Source organism: Physeter macrocephalus, chromosome 10 (assembly GCF_002837175.3).
Source record: "Physeter macrocephalus isolate SW-GA chromosome 10, ASM283717v5, whole genome shotgun sequence".
NCBI classification, from domain to species: Eukaryota; Metazoa; Chordata; class Mammalia; order Artiodactyla; family Physeteridae; genus Physeter; species Physeter macrocephalus.
Window position 1 is genome coordinate 63,128,982 of NC_041223.1, and position 23,854 is coordinate 63,152,835.

The 23,854-nt window shown below is 38.0% G+C and overlaps 1 protein-coding gene across 2 annotated transcripts in view; it reads right to left on the reverse strand.

The window, feature by feature from the left end:
• UFL1 (UFM1 specific ligase 1) overlaps window positions 1-23,854 on the reverse strand; it is a 54,980-nt gene that overhangs the window by 22,524 nt on the left and 8,602 nt on the right. The window contains exons 1-4 of one of the 2 annotated variants that reach the window (XM_028494641.2): window positions 21,235-22,361; window positions 15,315-15,412; window positions 14,662-14,776; window positions 12,439-12,569 (exon numbers count right to left, since the gene is read on the reverse strand). In XM_028494641.2, coding sequence (XP_028350442.1) covers window positions 12,439-12,569; window positions 14,662-14,776; window positions 15,315-15,412; window positions 21,235-21,237 — 347 coding nt within the window. In that variant the 5' untranslated portion in view covers window positions 21,238-22,361. Of the gene's footprint in view, window positions 1-12,438; window positions 12,570-14,661; window positions 14,777-15,314; window positions 15,413-21,234; window positions 22,362-23,854 lie in introns of those variants that run through there. The other variant, XM_007120144.3, reaches the window with a different exon arrangement.

Sequence of the window (23,854 nt, forward strand, 5' to 3'; positions counted from 1 at the left end):
GACCACAGTAGATAACTGTTTCTCCTAAACTCTTACAATAAGAGAAATATAAGTAAAATGAAGAAGCAGAGGAGCCAAATGCAATTAAAAGATCAAGAGAACTCCCCTGAAAGAACAAAAAAATGAAACACCTCTCCAGTCTACTAGACCCTGAGTTCAAAAAGGAGGTAATAAAACTACTGAAGAAATTAAGAACGGCTATCAATAGAAATGCAGATCACTGTAACAAGGAACTAGTTACTAACTATAAAGAGGAACCAAGAAAAATTAGAAAACTCATTTGCTGAGATGAAAGCTGAGCTAACGGCAATAAATAGCAAACTGAATGATGCAGAAGAATGAATAAATGATCTGGAAGAGGGCTTCCCTGGTGGCGCAATGGTTGCGTGTCCGCCTGCCGATGCAGGGGAACCGGGTTCGCGCCCCGGTCTGGGAGGATCCCACGTGCCGCGGAGCGGCTGGGCCCGTGAGCCATGGCCAATGAGCCTACGCGTCTGGAGCCTGTGCTCTGCAACGGGAGAGGCCCGCATACCACAAAAAAAAAAAAAAAATGATCTGGAAGAAAGAATAATGGAAATTACCCAATAAGAACAGCAGACAGAAAGACAAATGAAAAAAAATGAAAGCAATATATGAGACCTATGGGATAATATAAAGTCTGCCAATCTACACATCATAGGGATCCCAGAAGGAGAAGAAAGAGAAAAGGGGATCAAAAACGTATTGGAAGAAATTATGGCTGAAAACTTCCCAAACCTAAGGAAGGAAACAGATATCCAGGTATGGGAAGCAGAGAAGGTCCCAAAAGGATAAACCCAAACAAACCCACAACAGGACATATTATAATTAAAATGACAAACGTTAAAGATAAAGAGAGGTTTCTAGATAGCAAGAGAAAACAAAGAATTAGTTACAAAGGGAACCTACTTAAGCCTATCAGCTGATTTCTCTACAAAAAGGTTTCAGGCCAGAAGGGAGTGACAAGACATATTCGATGTCCTGAAAGGGAAAAACCTACAACTTAGGAAACTCTACCTAGCAAGATTATCATTTAGGAGAGAGAAAGAATGTCTCAGACAAGCAAAAACTGAAAGAATACAGCAATACTAAACCTATCTTAAAAGAAATATTGAAAGGTCTTCTCTCAATAGAAAAGAAGCAAGAATCTGTAGGAAAGAAAAAAAAATCACAACTGGAAAGTAAATTACTTAAATAAGCCAGTACACAGATTTTTAAAAAGTTATTGTGAAAGCGATAATAACTACAATGAACAGCAAAAGGATAAACATGAAGGTGCAAAAGAGGACATTGAAATAAAAAAATATGGGGGAGAAGAGTAAGAAAATACAAATTTTTTTTTTTTAGAATGTGTTTGAGCCTATATGACTACCAGTTTGTAGCAAGCAGATACAGGAATGGGTTAACATACTTGAAAAACAGCGTAATCACAAATCAAAAACATACAATAGATTCACAAAAACCAAAAAGAAGAGAACAAAAGCATAATACAAAAGAAAACATACAAACCACAATAGGAAAGACAAAAAGAAAAAGGGAACAAATAAGAAATACAAAATCAACTGAAAAACAAGGTTTAAAATGGCAGCAAATATGTATCTATCAATAATTACCTTAAATGTCAATAGACTAAATGCTCCAATCAAAAGTCAAAGAGTGGCAGATTGGATAAAAAAACAAGAGCCTACAACATGCTGTCTACAAAAAACCCACTTTAGGGCAAATGACACACATAGATTGAAAGTGAAGGGATGGAAAAAGATGCATCATGCAAATGGCAGTGACAAGGTGGTGGGGGTAGCAATACTTATATCAGAGAAAACAGACTTTGAAACAAAGACCATAAAAAAAGATAAACAAGAGCACTGAATAATGATAAAAGGATCAATACAAGGAGGGGATAATACACTGTTTAACATATATGCACCCAATATAGGAGCATCTGAATACATAAAACAAATACTAACAGACATAAAGGGAGAAATTGATGGGAATACAATAGTAGGAGACTTTAACACCAGACTCACATCAATGGATAGATCTTCCAGACAGAAAATCAATAATGCAACAGAGATCCTAAATGACACATTAGAATAGTTAGACTTAATTGATATTTTCAGGGCATTACATCCAAAATACCAGAATACACTGTTTTCAAGTGCACATGGAACATTCTCTAGGACTGACCACATACAAGGACACAAAACAAGCCTCAACAAATTGAAGAAGATAGAAATTATTTCAAGTATCTTTTCTGACCACAACAGCATGAAACTAGAAATCAACCACAGAAAGAAAAACAAGAAAAAAAACGATTACATGGAGACTAAACAACATGCTACTAAAAAAACAATGGGTCAAGATGAAATCAAAGAGGAAATTTAAAAATACCTTGAGACAACTGACAATGAAAACACAACCATACAAAATCTATGGCATGCAGCAAAAGCAGTCCTTAGAGGGAAGTTCACAGCAATACAGGCCTTCCTCAAAAAATAAGAAAAATCTCAAGTAAACAACCTAACCTACCACCTAAAAGAATCAGAAGAAAAAACAAAACCTAAAGTCAGCAGAAGAAAGGAAATAATGAAGATCAGAGAGGGAATAAATAAAAGAGATTTAAAAAAATAGAAACAAACAACCCAATCAAAAAGCAGGTAGAAGATCTAAACAGACACTTCTCCAAAGACATACAGATGGCCAACACAGATGGAAAAAACGCTCAACAATGCAAATCAAAATTACCATGAGATATCACCTGACACCAGTCAGAATGACTACCATCAAAAACGTCTACAAACAATAAATGCTGGAGAGGGTATGGAGAATAAGGAACCCTCCTACACTGTTGGTGAGAATGTAAATGTGTACAGGCACTATGGAGAACAGTATGGAGGTTCCTTAAAAAAACTAAAACTAGAGCTACCATATGATCCTGTAATCCCACTCCTGGGCATATAACTGGACAAAACTATAATTCGAAAAGATACATGCATCCCAATGTTCATTGCAGCACTATTTACAATACACAAGATGTGGAAGCAACCTAAATGTCCATTGATAGATTAATGGATAAAGAAGATGTGAGAGATATACATACACACCCACACACACGCAATGGGATATTACTCAGCCATAAGAAAAATGAAATAATGCCATTTGCAGCAACATGGATGGAACTAGAGATTATCATACTAAGTGAAATAAGCCAAAAAAGACAAATATCATACGATATTGCTTATATGTGGAATCTAAAAAAAATAAATAAATAAAAATAAACTTATTTACAAAACAGAAATAGACCCACAGGCATAGAAAACAAACTTATAGTTACCGAAGGGGAAAGGTAGGAGGGAGGGATAAATGAGGAACTTGGAATTAACATATACATACTACTATACATAAAATATCAATAGATAAACAACAAGGACATACTGTATACCACAGGGAACTATACTCAATATTTTGTAATAATCTATAAGGGAAAAGAATCTGAAAAAAATATACATACACACACACATATACATGTAACTGAATCACTCTGCTGTACAACTGAAACACACCATTGTAAATCTACACTGCAATTAAAAAAAAAAGAAATCAATAAAATCAAGAGCTGGTTCTTTCAAAGGGTAAACAAAACCTACACACCTCTGGCCAGGCTAACCAAGAAGAAAAGAGAGAACTAAATAAAATAAGAAATGAAAGAGGAGAAATAACAACTGATGCCACAGAAAAACAAAAACCATAAGAGAATACTATGAACAATTATATGCCATCAAATTGGACAACCCAGAAGAAATGGACAAGTTTCTAGAAACACACAGTCCTCCAAAACTGAATCAAGTAACAGATTAATTTGAACAGAATGATCACTAGAAGTGAAACAGAATCTGTAATAAAAAAACTCCCTGCAAACGAAAGTCCAGGATGGGATGGATGCACTGGGGAATTAATTCTACCAACCATACAAAGAACTTACACCGATCCTTTTCAAACTCTTCCAAAAGACTGAAGAGGAGGGAACACTCCCAAAGACATTCTATGAAGTCACCATCATCCTGATACCAAAACCAAAGATACCACCAAAAAAGAAAATTACAGGCCAGTATCTCTGACAAATATAGATGCAGAAAATCTCAACAAAACATTAGCAAACCGAATCCGACAACACATAAAAAAGATCATACACCACGACCAAGTGGGATTCATCCCAAGTTCACAAGGATAGTTCAACATAGCAAATCTATCAATGTGATACACCACATAAACAAAAGAATAGACAAAAACCACATGATCATCTCAACAGCTGCAGAAAAAGCATTTGACAAAATTCAACATCCACTCATGATAACAACTCTTACCAAAGTGGGTACAGGGGGAACATATCTCAACATAATAAAAGCTATTTATGACAAACCCACAGCCAACATAATACTCCACGGTGAAAAGCTGAAAGCCTTCCCGCTGAAATTTACAACAAGGATGCCCACTGTCACCACTTCTGTTCAACACAGTATCAGAAGTCCTAGCCACAGCAATCAGACAATAAAAAGCAATAAAAGGTACACAAATTGGAAGGGAAGAGGTAAAATTATCATTATAAGCAGATGACGTAATACCATATACGGAAAATCCTAAAGACACCACACAAAAACTACTAGAACTGATAAATGAATTCAGCAAGGTAGCAGGATACAAGATTAACATACAGAAATCTGTTGCATTTCTTTATACTAACAATGAAATATCAGAAAGGGAAAGTAAAAAAAATTCCCTTTAAAAACTGTATCAAAAAAAGAAATACTTAGGAATAAACCTCATCAAGGAAGTGAAAGACATATGCTAAGAACTACAAAACATTAACAAAGGAAACTGAAGATGATTCAAAGAAATGGATAGATATCTCATGCTTTTGGATCAGAAGAATATTGTTAAAATATTAATACTACCCAAAATAATCTACAGATTTTATGGAATCTCTATCAAATTACCCATGACATTTTCCACAGAACTAGAATAATCCTAAAATTTATATGGAACTATAAAAGACCCAGAATTGCCAAAGCGATCCTGAGGAAAAAGAACAAAGCAGGAGGCATAACCCTCCTTGACTTCAGACAATACTACAAAGCTACAGTAATCAAAACAGCATGGTATTGGCACAAAAACAGACACATGGATCAATGCAACAGAAAAGAGAGCCCAGGGAATTCCCTGGTGGTCCAGTGGTTAGGACTCTGTGCTTTCACTGGCAAGGGCGCAGGTTCAATCCTCGGTCAGGGAACTAAGATCCTGAAAGCTACACGGCCAAAAACAACAACAATAACAGAAAACAAAGAGAGCCCAGAAATAAACCCCCACACCCCCATGGTCAATTAATCTTCGACAAAGGAGGAAAGAATATACAATGGAGAAAAGACAGTCTCTTCAGCAAGTGGTGCTGGGAAAGCTGGACAGCCACATGTAAATCAATGAAGTTAGAACACTCCCTCACACCATACACAAGAATAAACTCAAAAATGGCTTAAAGACTTAAATGTAAGACATGACACCATAAAACACCTAGAACATTAGCAAAACATTCTCTGACATAAATTGTAGCAATGTTTTCTTAGATTAGCCTCCCAAGGCAACAGAAGTAAAAGCAAAAATAACAAATGGGACCAAATCAAACTGATAAGCTTTGGCATAGCAAAGGAAACCATAAACAAAATGAAAAGACAACCTACGTACTGGGAGAAAATGTCTGCAAACAATGTGACCAACAAGGAGTTATTTCCAAAATATACAGTTTATATAGCTCAATTAAAAAAAAAAAAAAAAACACCAAACAACCCAATCAAAAGTGGGCAGAAGACCTAAATAGACATTTCTCCGAAGAAGACATAAAGATGGCCAATAGGCACACGAAAAGATGCTCAACATCACTAATTATTAGAGAAATGTAAATCAGAACTAGGCACACGAAAAGATGCTCAACATCACTAATTATTAGAGAAATGCAAATCAAAACTACAATGAGGTATCACCTCACATGGGTCAGAAGAGCCATTATCAAAAAGTCTACAAATAATAAATGCTGGAAAGGGTGTGGAGAAAAGGGAACCCTCCTACACTGTTGCTGGGAATGTAAGTTGGTGCAGCCACTGTGGAAAAAAGTATGGAGGTTCCTTAAAAAACTAAAAATAAAGCTACCTTTTGATCCAGCAATCTCACTCCTGGGCATATATCCAGAAAAGACAAAAACTCTAATTCAAAAAGATACACTCACCCCAATGTTCATAGCAGCACTATTAATAATAGCCAAGACATGAAAGCAACCTAAGTGTCCATCAACAGATGAATGGATAAAGAAGATGTGATATATATATATATATATATATATATATATATATATACACACACACACACACAAACACAATAGAATATTACTCAGCCATAAAAAAGAATTAGTTGTCATTTGCAGCAACATGGATGGACCTAGAGATTATCATACAAAGTGAAGTCAGAGAAAGACAAATGCCATATGACATCACTTACATATGGAATCTAAACTATGATACAAATGATCTTATTTACAAAACAGAAACAGACTCAGACATAGAAAACAAACTTATGGTTATCAAAGGGGAAAAGGGGTGGGGGAGGTATAAATCAGAAGTTTGGGATTAGCAGATACAAACTACTATATATAAAATATATAAACAAGAAGGTCCTACTGTATAGCACAGGGAACTATATTCAGTATCCTGTAATAAAGTATAGTGGAAAAGAACATGAAGAAAAATATATATACACATATATATGTATAACTGAATTGCTTGCTGAACACCAGAAACCAACATAGCACTGTAAATCAACTAAAAAAAAAAAAAAAAAAAAACCTGCACCAAATTTTACATCCTTAAGCAGAATTATGCTATTGAAATACCAGGTAATTGATCTGTCTTCCCATTCTGGGATCAATTTACTTTCCCATCAAAATTTCACCTCAAATTTGGTGACTCTTGACTATCTGTCTTGCCCTTTATTGTATGTTAATTTCTTGTTCATTCTATTTCTTCTGTGAGGCTCTCCTCACCTGGGAAGTCAGTGAATGTTATATGATTCCATTTCTGAAGAAAAATGAGATCATGTACATACTGAAAGGAAACTGGAATGCTGTATTCCAGTTAGGGTGTATGACTGGGAGAAATCCACTTTAATTTCTCTCTTTTGCTTATCAGTATTTTCTGTAATGATTATATATTTCTTTTTTTTTTTTTGAACAGCTTTAATGAGATATACAAAATTTACATATAAATCTAACCAATTCTAAGTATATAATTCAACCATCTCAATAAATTAATAGAGAGCTGAGCAACCAACACCACAATCCAGTTTTAGAAGGTTTCCATCACCCAAAAAGTTCCTTCCTAGATGTTTGCAGTTAATTCCTGTTGCCACCCGTAGACCTAGAGAACCACTGATCTGCTTTCTGCCTCTACAAATGTGCTTTTCTAGAGATTTCTTATATATGGAATCAGTATGTGGTCTCTTGTGTCCAGCTTCTCTTACTTAGCATGTCTTTGAGGTTCATGCATAATAAAGCACGGATCAGTATTCACTTCTTTTTATTGCTGAATAGCATTCTGGTGTACGGATATACCATATTTTGTTGTTTGTATCCATTTATCAGTTGATGGACACCTGGATTATTTCCAGTTTGGGGCTATTATGAATAATGCTGCTATGAAGATTTGTTTCATGCCTTTGTGCAGAGATATGTTTTCATTTCTTTTGGATAGATCCCTGTGAATGCTTTTCTTTTATAATAATTATAATTTCTTTTAAGTAAAGGAAACTATTGAAAAAAAAAGGTCTAGACTTTTTTCTGACTCCAATTTTTTTCATCCCTATTCATTTTAAGCCAATTATACCAGTTCTCTGGTTTAGGTTTAGTCTGTGTTTTTATTCTTATGCATATAACTAAAAGACTTTTAAGTTATTCCAATTACTTGATTCTTGTTGATTATTTAAAATGTTATAAATTTTCCCTATGACAAACCTGGGAGAGCAGAAACAGTTGTCAAAATATGAATTAATACTTAAAACCGCTGTGTTTGGGGATTTTTGACTAAACTATTATTTTTACCAAATTCCTATATAGATCAATTTGGTTTGTATTAAATTATTTTACCTAAAATTTTCAGTTGAATTATCTAGAACCCCCCCAAACCAATTAGGTCCAATTACGTGAAGTTTGCTCTCCTCTGTTTATCTTATTACAACCTTCTCATGTTTTTTGTTTTCTGTTCCTTTCTACCTGAACACATTCCTACAAAAATGCGGAGGGCAGCTTGAAGAACTTTATCTTAAAATTGCTGGGTGCATAACTTACTGTGGGTGTTCAATAAAGTTTAATTGGATTGCACAAAATTTCTAGCTTTTTTTGTACAATGAAACTTAGCTGCTGAATTATTTCAATGTGGAATACAATGTAGCTTAGTATACCTATATACCTCATTCTTCTCACTAATTACTTCCTGCTCTTCTTTCTGGCTACCTATAGTAACAATAAACATAAACCCTTTTCAATCAGAGATGCAGGTATTCTCTCCGAAGTTAGACCAGAAAAGTGAGTTGGTTCCTTGTATTTAAGAGGCAAATATGAAGATACATGACCTTAAATGGAACTATCTAGAAGCCACACAGCCTAGCAACATCTTTTTTGGCTCAAAATTTGTTTTTGCTCTCATGGTTTGATAATACCTCCATACAGAGAAACTCAGGGCTACTATGAGTCAGGAAAATATTATTTGCTGAACCAGATGATAACTACACTCATCAAAATAACTAGTCAAAGAAAAAGGATAAATATTTGTTAATAGGAAAAATACACTTTTAGTTGTTTTTTTTTTTTTGCGGTACACGGGCCTCTCACTGTTGTGGCCTCTCCCGTTGCGGAGCACAGGCTCCGGACGCGCAGGCTCAGCGGCCATGGCTCACGGGCCCAGCTGCTCCGCGGCATGTGGGATCTTCCCGGACCGGGGCATGAACCCGTGTCCCCTGCATCGGCAGGCGGACTCTCAACCACTGCTCCACCAGGGAAGCCCCACTTTTAGTTTTTTTTTTTTGTTTTTTTGACTAAGTGATAAATGCTCAGGGTACAAAAATGTTACAAAACAGAGTCCCCCACCATTCCTATCACTCAGCTACTCAGTTCCTCTCCTGGAAAAAACTACTGTTCTTGTGTTAAAAGGGTGATCTGGTAGAAGTTGTCAGAGCCTATGTAAAGAAGACATCCACATAGGGAAGAGAGCTGTAGCAGCAAATGGGAGATCAGTCACATAAAGGGGAATTAATCAAATAAGTAAATACATTAAGGATAATGGGAGCTAGGTTTCTCATGGACAGAGAAGGGAGTTACAATTATGGAAAAGGAGAAAACTAGAACAAGACTTAAGAGTGTTGGAGGTATCAGTGTGAACTCATGGTTCCTGATACACAAAGATACAAAAATATAGGGGCTTCCCTGGTGGCGCAGTGGTTGCGCGTCCACCTGCCGATGCAGCTGGGAGGATCCCGCGTGCCGCGGAGCGGCTGGGCCCGTGAGCCATGGCCGCTGGGCCTGCGCGTCCGGAGCCTGTGCTCCGCAGCGGGAGAGGCCGCGGCGGTGGGAGGCCCGCATACCACAAAAAAAAAAAAAAGAAATTAATAAAAAGATACAAAAATATAGATATATAGGGGGGTGTATATAATTGTGTAACGTGTATACCTTAGCTTGTCTGCTGAGAGGGCTTGGGAGCAGGAACAACCAAACAGCAATAAACAATCTAGTGTCCAGATCTTGGTTTCTAAATACTATACTCTACTAAAAGGAACCACAGCTCCTTGGAGAAATGGCTGATTCCAAGGTTGGAACAGGTAAAGTATGAACTGAGCCTGGAACTTCTTGTTGTGCCAGAAAGAAAAGAAGTGTTGGAAGAATGATGGGGACACGTCAAAAGGACACAGAAGCCAGCTTGAAGGGCCTTCCACTAGCTAAATCAGAGCCAATTTGAAAATCTAAATAATGGTAACAATAGATTATAATCCAATGAATAATACAGAAAACCGTAAGTCCACAGTGATTTAATAAATGAATAAACTGAAAATTTGATGAAAAACAGGGTAACTCACATGATCTCAAACTGCTCTCCCCATAAATACTTAATTATAAAGGGAAACAAGAATCTTTATGAGAAGCCTAGCAGATATCTCCTTATTAAGAAGTCACAATGCACCTAATCAGTAACTGGAAAAATCTAAATTGTATGCCACCTGATAGGGTTCAATGACAAGAACATATAATCACTTTTGTGATATTCCTGCCAAAGATGCATAACCTGAATATAAGTATGACAAAGTAGCAGAAAGGAAAGATTGAATATTCTACGAAATAACCGGCCTGTGATCTTCAAGTGTCAAGGTCATGAAAGTAAGGTAAGTGTTCTAGATTGAAAGTGACTAAGGAGACATGACAATTAAATGTCCTATGCGATTCTGAACTGGATCCTTTTTGTATAAAGAATATTATTGGAAAAACTGGTAAAACATGAATGGGATCCAAGGACTGGATGGTAGTAATGGATCACAGTCAGTTTTCTGATTTTGATGTTTGTATTGCAGTTTTATAGGACGTTGCCCTTGTTTGTAGGAAATACAGACTAAAGTGTGATAATGGGACATCATGTCAGCCACATTCTCTCAAATGGGACAGAATTTTATAAAAAAAAAAAAAGGTTCTCTAGCAACTTTTCTGTAAGTGTGACATAAAAAAAAGGAAGAAAGAGAGAAAGAAAACTGTTGCATTAGATTGCAAGCTCTCTCTTCTATCCTTTTAGTCTTTTGTTCCACCAGGGCCCTGAACGTATTAGGTGTTCATGCGTGCTTTTGATTTGTTGAATGACAAAAAGAAATCACTGTGGCTGCCACGAAAAAATGTCCTGAAAGGTAATAAGAGTAGAAGAAGGGGGACTTGTTAGAAAGCTCCTGAAACAGTCTAGGTAAAAAATGGACTGAAGTGGTAAGAATGGTGATGTCAGAGAAGTAAAATTATGTAAATATTTAAAATATGAATTCAATAGATGTTGTGTTACGGAAAGGAAGGTAAGAGAAAGGATGGCATAAAGGAGGACTCCCAGTTTTCTGGCAAAACCAACCTGATGATGATATTTACTGGTAATGGAAACACCAGAAGAATAAATTCATAAGAGGTGGAAAGTGGGACAGTAGTGAGTTATTTTAAATATGCTGAATTTGAGGCACTTGTAATAAAACACTTCAACAGAGATGCTGTACAGATAGTATGAGTCTGAAACTTAGAAGAAAGGTAAAAGCACCTTGGCAGACAGTACAGGACTGAGAAGAAAAGATGGCCTGAAACAAAACTTTCAAGGCTCGTGAAAGGAGGAAGAGCCAGAAAAGGTACAGCCTAATAAGGTACAGCCAAAAGAGGTAAAAAGAAACCAGGAAAGTATAGTGTTAAAAAAAAAAAAAAAAAAAAAAGAAGAGAGATGAGACCATTTCAAGAAGGAAGCCGTAATTGGGGTTAAATGGTGCTATAAACTAAAACAAGGACAGGAAATACCCATTAGATTTAATGATACTGACATCATTGCTATGTAAGTTGCAGAAGCCAGATGGGTGAGTTGAGAAGTGACTGAAGGTAAGAAAACTGAGACAGTAACTGTAGACATCAATTCAAGAAGGTTCACTCTAAGGAAAGGAATAAAAAAGATGGTAAAGGGAGTGGAATATGGGGTTGAGAGAGGTTTGTTTTAAAATGGAGAAATCTGGACATTTAAATGCTGGTGGGACCCCAAAAACCACTGAGATAAACTAAATGACACAGGAGAAAAGAGAGAATTGAGAATGTAGGTTTTCTTAATTCCACACTGGAGTTTGTTACAAGGCCCCAAACATTAAGTTCAAGTGATTTTGAAAGTAAAATTGTTATTCATTAGAATTCTAGAATGTTATTTAGTAAAAAAAAGTTCTAAAGTCATCCAGCCCCCGTCTGCGGCCCAAAGAAGTTAGGTGACTGACTGACTTATCTACTCAAGGTCACAAGGTTACTATGTGATAGGGATATGACCCAAGGACTTCTGACTGCATACTCTTTCCACGATCACAGGGTGACTTTATATATGATCTGGGTGTTCTGCAGAAGTACATCTGGGGTCATAAGGATGGTGAAGGTAGGTGAGTAAAGGAGATGTGTGTTGGAGAGAGTGTGGCTACATTCTAGGGCTCTGAAATCCCCATTCCTATTTCACAGAAGCTGCCCTCTGTCTATTTAATAAACTAGGGTCCTGAATGAGATTCTGCTTTAAAAAAAAAAGCAAACAATAATCAAGCAAATGTAAAAATATACATAATTTAAAATATGCTTACCGGGTAATAGCACTGAACAACCCACGGATGCGTGCTTTATGTCTAGCTACAAAAGCTTCAGTAAATATTACTCCTCTGTTATCAAGATCAATGTGTCCGTTAATAATTCTACCTAGTCGCTGAGTTAGTGCCTGAGGGTAAAGATGGATGAAAATTCTTATTAATTTGAAAGAACAAAATTACACATTTACATTTGTACAGTCTTACTAGAGTCATGTTGCATGCTGATGCTGTATTAATCATATGATTGAATAGTTTCAGAAAGCATGAATTAACAAGATATATAAGGTAAAATGAAGACCTAGGATCTAGGAAACTTCATAATCTTATGGCAGAGACAAGAATCAAATGAATCATATAGCTGAATGTTAAAAGGCTCAGCTACTTGCTAAAATAAGGCCTATTTCTATGGTAAAATAAAAGAGATTGATTAACCAATTTTCTAGATATAGGCAGTCTGACACATAGACAGCCAAGACATATACATGGGTCTTGGAAAGGATCCTATATGGAGCCTCTAACACTACGGAGAGAAATAAATGTTATTCCAAGATTCTGCGACCTAGGGAAACATAAGACCTGAAAAATTATCTTCTGTGATGCAAATATTAACAAATTATGTCCAGAAATCTATACTGACAGACAACCTGATTTCTTGGTAACCTCAAGAGAGTATTTTTCCACAGCTACACTATGACTGGGATCAGGTACACATAAAATAAGCCTGGACATATTTGCCTTCCCAGGACAAGTTAAATCTACTCAAGTCAGCTTGGCTGATACTTTTATGGTACAGAAAAATGCTTTCCAAACAACTTCTTAATGAGCTTTTAGAATACTGCCTGTGATACTGAGAAAAATTAAAACTGAAAAATATTAAGAAACTATACATATTTCTAAAATGTATCAGTAGCACAATTTTATAAGAAATTATCTGAATCTGTTCTGATACTTTTATTTAAAAGTGTCTAAAAATTTTTTTTTTTTACCTTCTGTGATTTACATATATTTGCCAATTTTATATTCTGTGATTTACATACATTTGCTCAGGAGCTCAGGCTCCTGAAATGCTTTGTAAAACAGATCTATGCCCTAAATGGTATTTTAGATGCAATTAGGAGAAATCACTCAGCTAAAATGAGTAAATCTGTTGTATTATAAATTAATCTCATGCAATTATGGTTTGGTAAGTTAAAGTATACCTAAAAAGAGATTTGGCTTTTCCCTTATTTGTTGCAGTAAGTACAAAACAAAACCATCATTTATTGAGTACTTCCACTGTGCCAGCCATTTCAGTAGATATATCATGAACATAACCTCATTGAGATCTATGAAAGAGACAGTTATTCCCATTTTCAGATATGTAACTGGAAGCACAAAAGACATGAAATAATTTTCCTGACACTGAATAACTAAGCAGTGGCATAGACAGAATTCAAATCAAGGTCTGTTTAACTCCAAAGCCCATGCACTTTCCGCTGTACCAAATGGACTTCTATAATTCTAAAATGTCAAATCACTTTAAGAAAAAAGAAACAACAAACAAGGAACTAGCCTCTATTTTCAGGTAGCATTGTTATTACACTATAAATCAAGATATCTGATTTGAGTATTGACACAAGTACCAAAAATTAAGAGAATATAAGTGATTCCTTGGTTCTTCTTCCTGTCACACTGACAGTTTACAGGAGGAAAAAAGGTGACATCAAAAGATGTTGGTACTACTTACATTTGGGGCAAGAAAATTCTTTGTTGGGAAGGGATGTTCTGTGCCCTGCAGGATGTTTAGCATCAGCCTTGACCTTTACCACACAAGATGCCAGTAGCACCCCTTCTAAATTATAGTCTTCATCAGTTATTTCTTAAAATATAACTAGGCAATCAGAACTGATGATACCCTGGTTAAAGTTTCTGTACAGCTGTTATCAGAACATTAAATAAACCTATACGCTTATGGTATACCTGCTACTGAATCAAAGCAGGCCTAGAACTTAAGTCTGCTTAAGTTTAGGGTGTCTCTGGGTTCAGGAAGATTACAATCACTTCTAAACAATCTCATCAGAGCCATCAATGTTTAAGTATTCCCCAAATATATTGCTAGAACATCAGTAGTCAAACACTTGCAAAAAATCAATTAATGGTAAGAAGGTCTAGTTTCTTCCCTCCCATTAAAATTCTTTTATTTATCTGAAAAGACATATTATAGTATTAAGAAAAAAATACCTGTGTCAGAAAGTTTCCAGGAAGATCATAGGTTTTACACAGTTCGGATATGGTTATCTGACCACTTTCCTGTAATTTATCATTTACCTCTTCTGCTAATCGATCCAAATAGCTCCTAATAGTTTAAAAAAAAAAAAAAGGAAAAACCCAATTAGGAAAAATAATTTTCCTCTATCTATTATGTTTAATTCCTATTGCAATAAGGTATGCCCCAAAAGTAATGAATATGATATGTTTAGGTAAACACCATTCATTACTCATATTCTGAAAATTTTCTTATCAATGAAACTAAATGTAAAGGTTAATCAAATAATAAATGCTGAAATTGTTTTCAACAATTAAAATTCTGCAATCATTTTCATTAATATTTTTGGAACAATTCTGCTTTCAGAGTTAAACTCATACAGGAAAGATGATAAAAATTATGTTTTGTGTCGCTTTAAAACAATAGAAAAAAATAAAAGTTTATATCATTTCCAAGTACTCCACACAATCAAGCACTTACTTTTTAAGTACAATGATCCTTACAATGAGAATCAGCACTAAAAGAGTTCTAAACAAAATGCTGAAGTGGCCACAATTGTTCTAAATTTAAGTATAAATTTACTGACAAAAAATGAAAACAAAAAAGTGTTCTTAAATATCATACTTACTCATCTATCAGTTGTCCCAACACTAGCTGAACATGTTTTTCTGATTTAACAATGTCACCAATTCTATTTTCAATATGAGTCAGATCCACATTAATCGCCTGGAAAATAAGTACAAATTCTATTAGTGATAAGTTCATACTGTTTAAGTTTGAAATTACATATTTAGAGCTTAAAAAAAAAACGTACTTACCCTTAGGTGAATTTCAAATTGATATGAAATATTAGAAAAAGTCTCAAATAAAAAATTAGAGGCTTGTTGCTTATTTACTTTCACTTCTGAACAGGAATATTTTCACTTGCTAAGAAAGTTCGTATTAAGAAGTTATACCATTTCAGGGGTCTTTTCTCCTCCAGAGTCCCTCCTGGAGCCCAGGGAGTCTGGTGGGGTGCAACAGGCAAGTCCCAACCCACCAGAGATCACGCAGTGAGTTGGTGAGTCTGTGACCCAAACCACCCATTGCCTCGGAGCAGTCGCCAGACTGCCGCCCCACAGGCAGCCACTTGGCCCAAGGATCAACCCAGCCCTGGCTCTCTCGCTCAGGAGAGGCTCTGCAGGCCAGAATTCAGGGGATCAAGCTGGCCCATGCATCTCAGCCCCTGCTGTGGTTCTCAGGCTTGCTAAGATGTCAGCCAAACCTGCTGTCGGCTTCGTGAACAAGGCTTCTCGGCAGATCCTGGCTAGTGGTTCTGAGGTAGGAGGTAGATGGGCCCCTGGGCTGAACAGCTAGAGTTTTTCAGGCAGAGTAAATTGGAGCTTTGTGTTCCCTAGACACTTCAAGGACAAAGCTAACGGCAGGAGCTGAGCTCTGCCAGAATAAAGAGATAAGATGACCACATCTATCACTCCTGAGGTCAAGGAGACCTCCCTGACTGCACATGTGCAGAAAGACTCCTCGAGGGTCAAAAAGGGAGGGGCGCTACCCCATAATAGATGCTGTCAATGTCCCATAGGCTGCTGCGCTGGAATCCATCTTGGCAAAAAGATGCACACGCATATGGAGAAGCGCCCTGGGTCAGGTCAGAGGTTGGAAGCGAAGCAAGATGACTGGCCAGAGAAAAACAAACACCTGGAAAAACTGCCTCCATATAAGTGATTTAAATCACCTCTCTGGTGTGCTCCTCATTAGGGAGGATGCCTGCACTCTTCTCTGGGTGCGTATTTTTGCTTTGCTCTAAATAAACTGGTTCTTTGTTCTCTTTGCACATACTGTGCTTCCAATAAATCTTGTGCCTGCTTTACAATGTCTCTTTGTGAAATTCTTTCTCCCAAGAAGACAAGGACCAAGGTACTCTCACCTGCTGATGTCATCTGGTGCCATGCCTTGGATTGCTTCCAAGGTAACTTGCAGGTCTTGCTCAACTATGGCTAGAGACCTCTGCTTGCACTATCTTCCTTACCTTCTCCTTTGGCCTGCACCTTTCTTTCCTACTTTTCTGGCACATAAGGGTCTGTTTTTCACTATGTAGTTTCACACCCTCCTGGGAGAATGCTGTCTTTGTCAGGCTGAGTGCACAGGCTCCCTGAGGTCTTATCTTTTGTTACAAAAAACACCAGGGCATATGCCTTTGGAAATAATTATGTTTCCCAACTCCAATTCTTCCAAGAGTTCCTCCTTTTACCTCTCGGACCCCCCCACCCCTCAAGCTTTGGCAGCCCTTACACTGCTATGGACAGCCTATTGGGCTGGCCAATCCCCAGCAGATCATGTCCTAAATTTTACAAATGCTCAATCCCGAGGAGTACATCCCAGTAGGAAATCTTGTTATAGGACATAGGGGAGATCTGATGTCTATAAAGCTTAAGGGAAAACCGGCAACCGCTCTGCACTGGTTCAAATGTCCACCCCAGGTAAGAAGGGAGGGCACCCCGTGCAAGGAACCAAAGCTGACCAGAGATGTCTGGTTAGAAATCAGTGGGGGAGTAGAGGATGCTCCAAAGCCCATCAGCATTAAGATCGAAAGACATTCAGAGGACACTCTGAATCTCCTCCAGGTGCCTCCTAGTAATGTTTCCAGGATGCTGGACTTCATTTCTAGGAGCCCTGTTCTCGGCTGCAGGTTATTCAACATGGGAGGATCTCCTTCTAAACCAAAAAAAACACCCCTCAGAAATGCTCCCAGGGTGCTAAGTTTTTTTTGTTCTTTCTGTCCACTTTTAGTCATAAACACCATGGAAGGTATCCCTGGGACAACAATGTATCAGCCAGTCTGCCTCTGTCATCAGGGCCAATTTGAGCACTCTTTGGTCTAAATTCTAGCTATGAAACTATGAATACAGAAAAAGATGATTTTTTTTTTGACACTGTGTGGCCACAATACTCTTTAGACTCCAGAAAAAACTGGTTAAGATAAAACCCTTTTGAAATTGCAAAACTGGTTCTTTCTGCATATGCAATTAGAGAAAGCTAGCTTGTTAAAATACTTTTTTTTCAGAATTCTGACCCTGAGAGAACAAAAATATGCCTAGGAGAAAGCCTGAAGTTAACTCTTATCATGTCCTTGAGAGACAAACACAGCCCACTTTGCCTGAGACTTCAGCCTTGGGTTAATTAGTAGAACTTCAAGCCAAGGGGGAAAAAAAGCAAAGAGGCATTTTAAAGTAGAAAAACTGTGAGATCTCTGTCTGTCTGGATTTATGTATATCTCAGTATGTGTCTCTGTCTGTGGATAATATTGCTGAGGCTAATTTGTAAATGAACTCTATTTAATTGGCTGAAAGAAAAGTAAGTGCTTACAAATGAAACAATTCTATATAAAAGAGGAGCTAAGCTAAACAAATTTGAGGTTCACATGACCTGGGAAATATTCAGTATTGAATTGATATCTGATATTAAAGTTAGTTTAAGTTTATTAATACAGACTTTTTTTTTTTTTTTTTTTTTTTTTTTGTGGTATGCGGGCCTCCCTCTGCTGCGGCCTCTCCCGTTGCGGAGCACAGGCTCCGGACGCGCAGGCCCAGGGGCCATGGCTCACAGGCCCAGCCGCTCCGCGGCATGTGGGATCCTCCCAGACCGGGGCGCGAACCCGGTTCCCCTGCATCGGCAGGTGGACGCGCAACCACTGCGCCACCAGGGAAGCCCCCAGACATGTCTTTAGAGTCATCAATATTAAGTATAATACTTTGTTGTACCTAGGTTTACTGAAAGTCATTAAGCTCACACTGTATCAGTTACAACATTTGTCAACAAGAGAATTAACTTGGTATGGGATAAAAGCTTTTGAGTAAACACTGTGGGAATAATTATGTTTTAGTTTTTCCAGATTTTTGGTACCTTGAAACTTTAGTTTTGCTAAATCAAGTCAAATGATAAAAAGTCATTAAACGTCTAAATCATTTTTAAGATAAAATACTGGAATATTGATTGCTGAACAAATCTAAATTCACCTACTTTTGTCTTCTCGCAAGAGGGAAACTAAAGATGTTTGGGTTTATTAGACACATGCCTTGTACTACATTGAGAAAAGAAACTGTGCTTTGGGAAAATGCATGTTTTTAGAGGTTATGGAATATATTAAGTTTGCCAATCAGGAAATGCCAATACGACAAACAGTTCACAATTGCTTTCTTCTTGGTTTTCACTAGAGGTTAAGGTTTTGAAGGGTTAACAAGTATAATACGTAAGCTACTAAAATGATAAGGGAAGCATTTCAATGTGTGAAGCAAGTAGAATATATGTTGTCGGTGACAGAAGATACGAAGACTGGAATTTAGTTTTCTCTCTCTGTTAAGAGAAGTTTTCTTGGAATGCTGCTTTTAATGACAGACTGTGTGAATTTCTTTGCCTTTAGGTGATTTGTATTTGCTTTTGAAATCTTTTGTTACTTTGGTTGAGTAAATAAGTATTATTTCACAATGATCTATGATTCTATTTGACTAAGTCTTTTAAAACTTTTTGATATTTTTTAACAAACTTCCCAAGTGTCAAATTCTAATTAAAGTTCTTCTGACCTCCAGCTAACTTCAAGGCACTTCAGAGGGCCCCTGAGGCATCTCAGAAAAATATTACACTAACTGGGATTATCTGACAGATTAAATTACAGGAGGAACATTGTCAAATAAAAAGTAACAACAACAGAATCTGTAAAGATCATGACACATGTAGATAAAGTTCACTCTGCTTCTACAAAGATTAACCCCTGACTGTCAGACTCTGCCATCCTGATGTCCTTGTAACATGGCAATGGTCTATTCCTAAATCAGGGAATTTAAAATGGGTAAACAATAGCTGTAAATTAAACAGTCAGGGCTATGGGAAATCCAGGATGGCCACCTGGCTTTTCCCAGCTCCCTGGCAAACTCCATTTTTACTTGATGGGTTAAAGCCTTCCCTGGCTGCAGGGATGATGCCCTCACAATGAAAAGGAAATGGTTAAAAAATGTGTTTTCCACTTGGGGTATACTTTCTTCAACCTCCAGTGATCGAGGCACCCACTTCACTAGACAAATCATATAAGCCTTAACACAAACGTCTTGAAATTATCACTGTAACTATCATCCTCAATCATCAGGCAAGGTCAACAAAACTAATGGAAAAAGTGGACTCAAACAGAACAAAAATTAATTACATGGGATTAAATGAACTGGTAAATATGATTAATTTTTATGACTTTGACATGTTACCAATTTCTAATCTTTGTTTTTCAGATACGGAAAAGCCCTTCTCAAGCTACTTATGGCTTACAACAATTTGGTAATTTACACCTGAGGATAAAATTAAAACATTTTTCTCTTTGCCTGGTCCCTCCAGAAATTGGAGACCCTTGGGTTATGAACAGCCTTATCAGGTAAATAAAAAAGACTGCCTCCTGACATGTACAGGAATCTCAAAATATTTTAGGGACCTCTAGAAGACAGAAATCCACCTAAGCAAAATCTGATGGCAGGCCTTTGGCGTGGCTTTCTTTGCCTTGAGAGACCTTTTGGGAATTTAGTCTGAGACTCCTTCTGAGGAGTTACACCAGAGTCAGTATGGAGGAGCCTATGTGGTCAATGGACCAAACTTATTTTGAAAACAAATTGGTCTTGGCTGTGTTTGGTGGAAATGAGGGCAATTTTAGAAAAAGGATTATGTTTCACTAAATATTAAATTCTAGTTTTGTTAATTAAGGCCTGTGTCTACTAAGACTCACTTCCCAGGTAGTTCCTTGCTGTTAACACTATACTGTTACAAAATTTAATTAAATTATTAAAGGGACATTCTAAGTTTCTTTCTGAAGCCTAACTTCATAATCAACCTTTCGATAAAGATCACATACTCCATGATCTACAACCTGGAGATTAACACCAGGCTATGATCATTTAAGTTTAAAGGAACAATTAGACTATACTAAGGATAACCAGCCTAGTAACATTAGGAAATTAGGCTGAATGTCTTCTGGACAGTGCCAATGTATATAATTTCCCTTAAAGATACGAAATGGTACAAAACAGACTAAGACAGATAACTTGGGGATATACTAGGATGCACCTAATGTAAGTTCTTGACTTAAATCCTTACTTCTGACCTTACTAATACTGCTAGCTATATTATTTTTTATTGCCTGTTTTTTAATTTCTTACATTATTATTTCTTACATTACCAAATGTGTGACTGATCTCTGATAAAATGATGATATATGGTCTCATACGAAATCAATGACTGTTAACAGTGTAACTCTAGACATGGGAGGAAGCAACAAGAGGGAATATTTTCCTGGATCATAAGAGGCTAGTAAGTCAGGTGGTCCAGACTTTTGGCTACTGATAACAAGGCCTGGTCCAGTAATAAATAGCACAGTGAGTGGCCTGTCAGCAAAATCTTCACCAGACCTGGGAATGAACATTCCTAGTGCCATGGTACAAAATGGTCATAAAATGCCACCAAACCATGTTCAAATTTATGATTTTAAAGGGCCCTACCAACTGGAAACTGGCACTCACCATCTGCCTCTACAGGGATTAAATCATGAGCTGCTTCAGCTGCTGACCTTCAACATCCCATGAAAAGAGTTCGGGATGGAAATCAGAAATGAGGCACTCTGTGCTCTGGGAAAAAGTGACAGAACAGACCTTCAGATAGTTAGATATTTTCAGGTAAGGATGTTTTTGATACCAAATTCTTGCCTCTTCTCATACCTAGAAAAACACTAAAATCATTAATGGTGACACCTGCTTTGGCTACTAAGGGAAAAATTACAATTAAAAGTCAAAATGAAGGAGCTATGGTTCAGCCATCCATGGTAATACTAGGTGACACTATGGGCGTGATTTCAGAAAAGACCTTGTATTGCTGAGAACTTAAGTTTTATGAGCTGTGTCAAACTTGACGCCACCATCTGTTCTCAGGACAATACCAGCTGACAGCTGGTAGCTACAACCTTACGTTTTCAAGGTCTCCTTTTGTAACTACTACATTTTTAAAAAATAAAATTGCTTTAGATCATACATTAACAGAAAGAAGGGACATGTGTAGTGACCAATAGCTCCCGTTATTTATGTGTTAATACTACATCAAAGGTTAAAACCTACTTAGATAAAACTAGACAACTGGCTACCTGGCTACAAGTCTCCCCGAAGCACCAGGTCCATATTGGGTCTCAGGCTTATTCTCCTGGAAAAAAAAAATGAGATCTGTTTTGTCTATTAATGTTCAGGTTGTCAGTCCACCAACTGCTTCTAACTGGGGCTGTAACACCTACAACAATCACACTGGGTTAATAGAAAAGGACATCAAAAATATATGACCAGGCCAAATGGTTCCATTCTTTGGACAGGATAAGCCAAGCACTGACTCTATCTGGACTAGTATCAAAACTGTTACCAAATGTAACCTGGTTCTTACTCCTGCTTGGGCCTCTGGTTACAATAATTCTTTTACTGATCTTTGGCCCTTGACTTCTTTTAATCGACTTGTTTAGTTTGTTCTCTCTAGGATGCAACAGTTTCCCTGACAAGATGACGGTGATCCAGAGATTCCAGCCATTCCTTGAAACAAATCTTGCCAGAATAATAACAGAAGTCACCCTGGGGCCCCTTAATGAGACCTGGTGAGGGCTCCATGACCCCAACTAGGTAGTGTCTATGAGCCCCTTGCCAGCCTGAGGAATCTATAGAGGAAAGGCTGTTGCTGTTCATCCTCCCAATAAAGATTTCTTGGGGTTCATGTCTCTCGGGAGGATTTGAGGTAGAAGGTAGACAGGCCCCTGGGCTGAACAGCTAGAGTTTGTCAGGCAGAGAAATTGGAGGTTTGTATGCCCTAGACACTTCAAGGACAAAGTTAATGGCAGGAGCTGAGCTCTGCTGAAGTAAATAGATAAGATGACTGCATCTATCACTCCTGAGGTCAAGGAAACCTCCCTGACTGCACATGTGCAGAAAGACTCCTTGGGGGTCAAAAAGGAAGGGGCGCTACCCCATAAAAGGTGCTGTCAATCTTCCATAGGCCTCTGTGCTGGAATCCACCTTGGCAAAAAGATGCACATGCATATCAGGAAGGGCCCTGGGTCTGGTCAGAGGTGGGAAGCAAAGTGAGATGACTGGCCAAAGGAAAACAAAGGCCCGGAAAAACTGCCTCCATATAAGTGATTTAAATCACCTCTCTGGTGTGCTCCTTATCAGGGAGAACATCCACACTCTTCTCTGGGTGTGTATTTCTGCTTTGCTCTAAATAAATTGCTTCTTTGTTCTCTTTGCACATACTATGCTTCCGATAAATTCTGTGCCTGCTTTACAGTGGAATTCTTTCTCCAAAGAAGACAAGGACTAAGGTCCTCTAACCTAATGACATCAGTTCTGCTCATTTTTGGAAGGTAGGGAAACAAGGTGGTGGAGTTGAAGGATGTGAGCTCACCTCCTCTCAAGATAACACCAAAATCACAACTAACTGCTGAACGACTATCAACAAAAAAGACTAGAACCTATCAAAAAGGATATTCCACATCCAAAGACAAAAGAGCCACAAGGAGATGACAGGAGGGGCACTTTCTCAATATAATCAAACCCCATACCCGCCAGGTGGATAATCCACAAACTGGATCCTCTGTTATGGAGTTTCTCCCACAGAAGTGAGAGTTCTGATCCCCATGTCAGCCTCCCCAGCCTAGGGGTCTGGCATCGGGAAGAAGAGCCCCCAGATCATTTGGCTTTGAAGGCCAGTGGGCTTGAGTGCAGGAGCTCCACAGGACTAGGGGAAATAGAGACTCCACACTTGGAGGGCACACACAAGGTTTCATATGCACTGGGACCCAGAGCAAAGCAGTGACGCCACAGTAGCCTGGGCCAGACCTACCTGAGGGTCTACTAGGAAGGTGGGGGTCTGCTGTGGCCCACTGCGGGGGCAAGGACACTGGTGGCAGAGGCCCCAGGGAATACTCCTTGGCGTGAGCTCTTTTGGAGGTCGCCATTTTGGCACCAAGATCTGGCCCCACCCAACAGCCTGCAGGCTCCAGTGTCAGGACACCTCAGGCCAAACAACCAACAGGGTGGGACCATGCCCCATCCATCAACAGAAAGGCTACCTAACGTTGTCCTGAGCCCACAACCACCTCTAGACACACTCCAT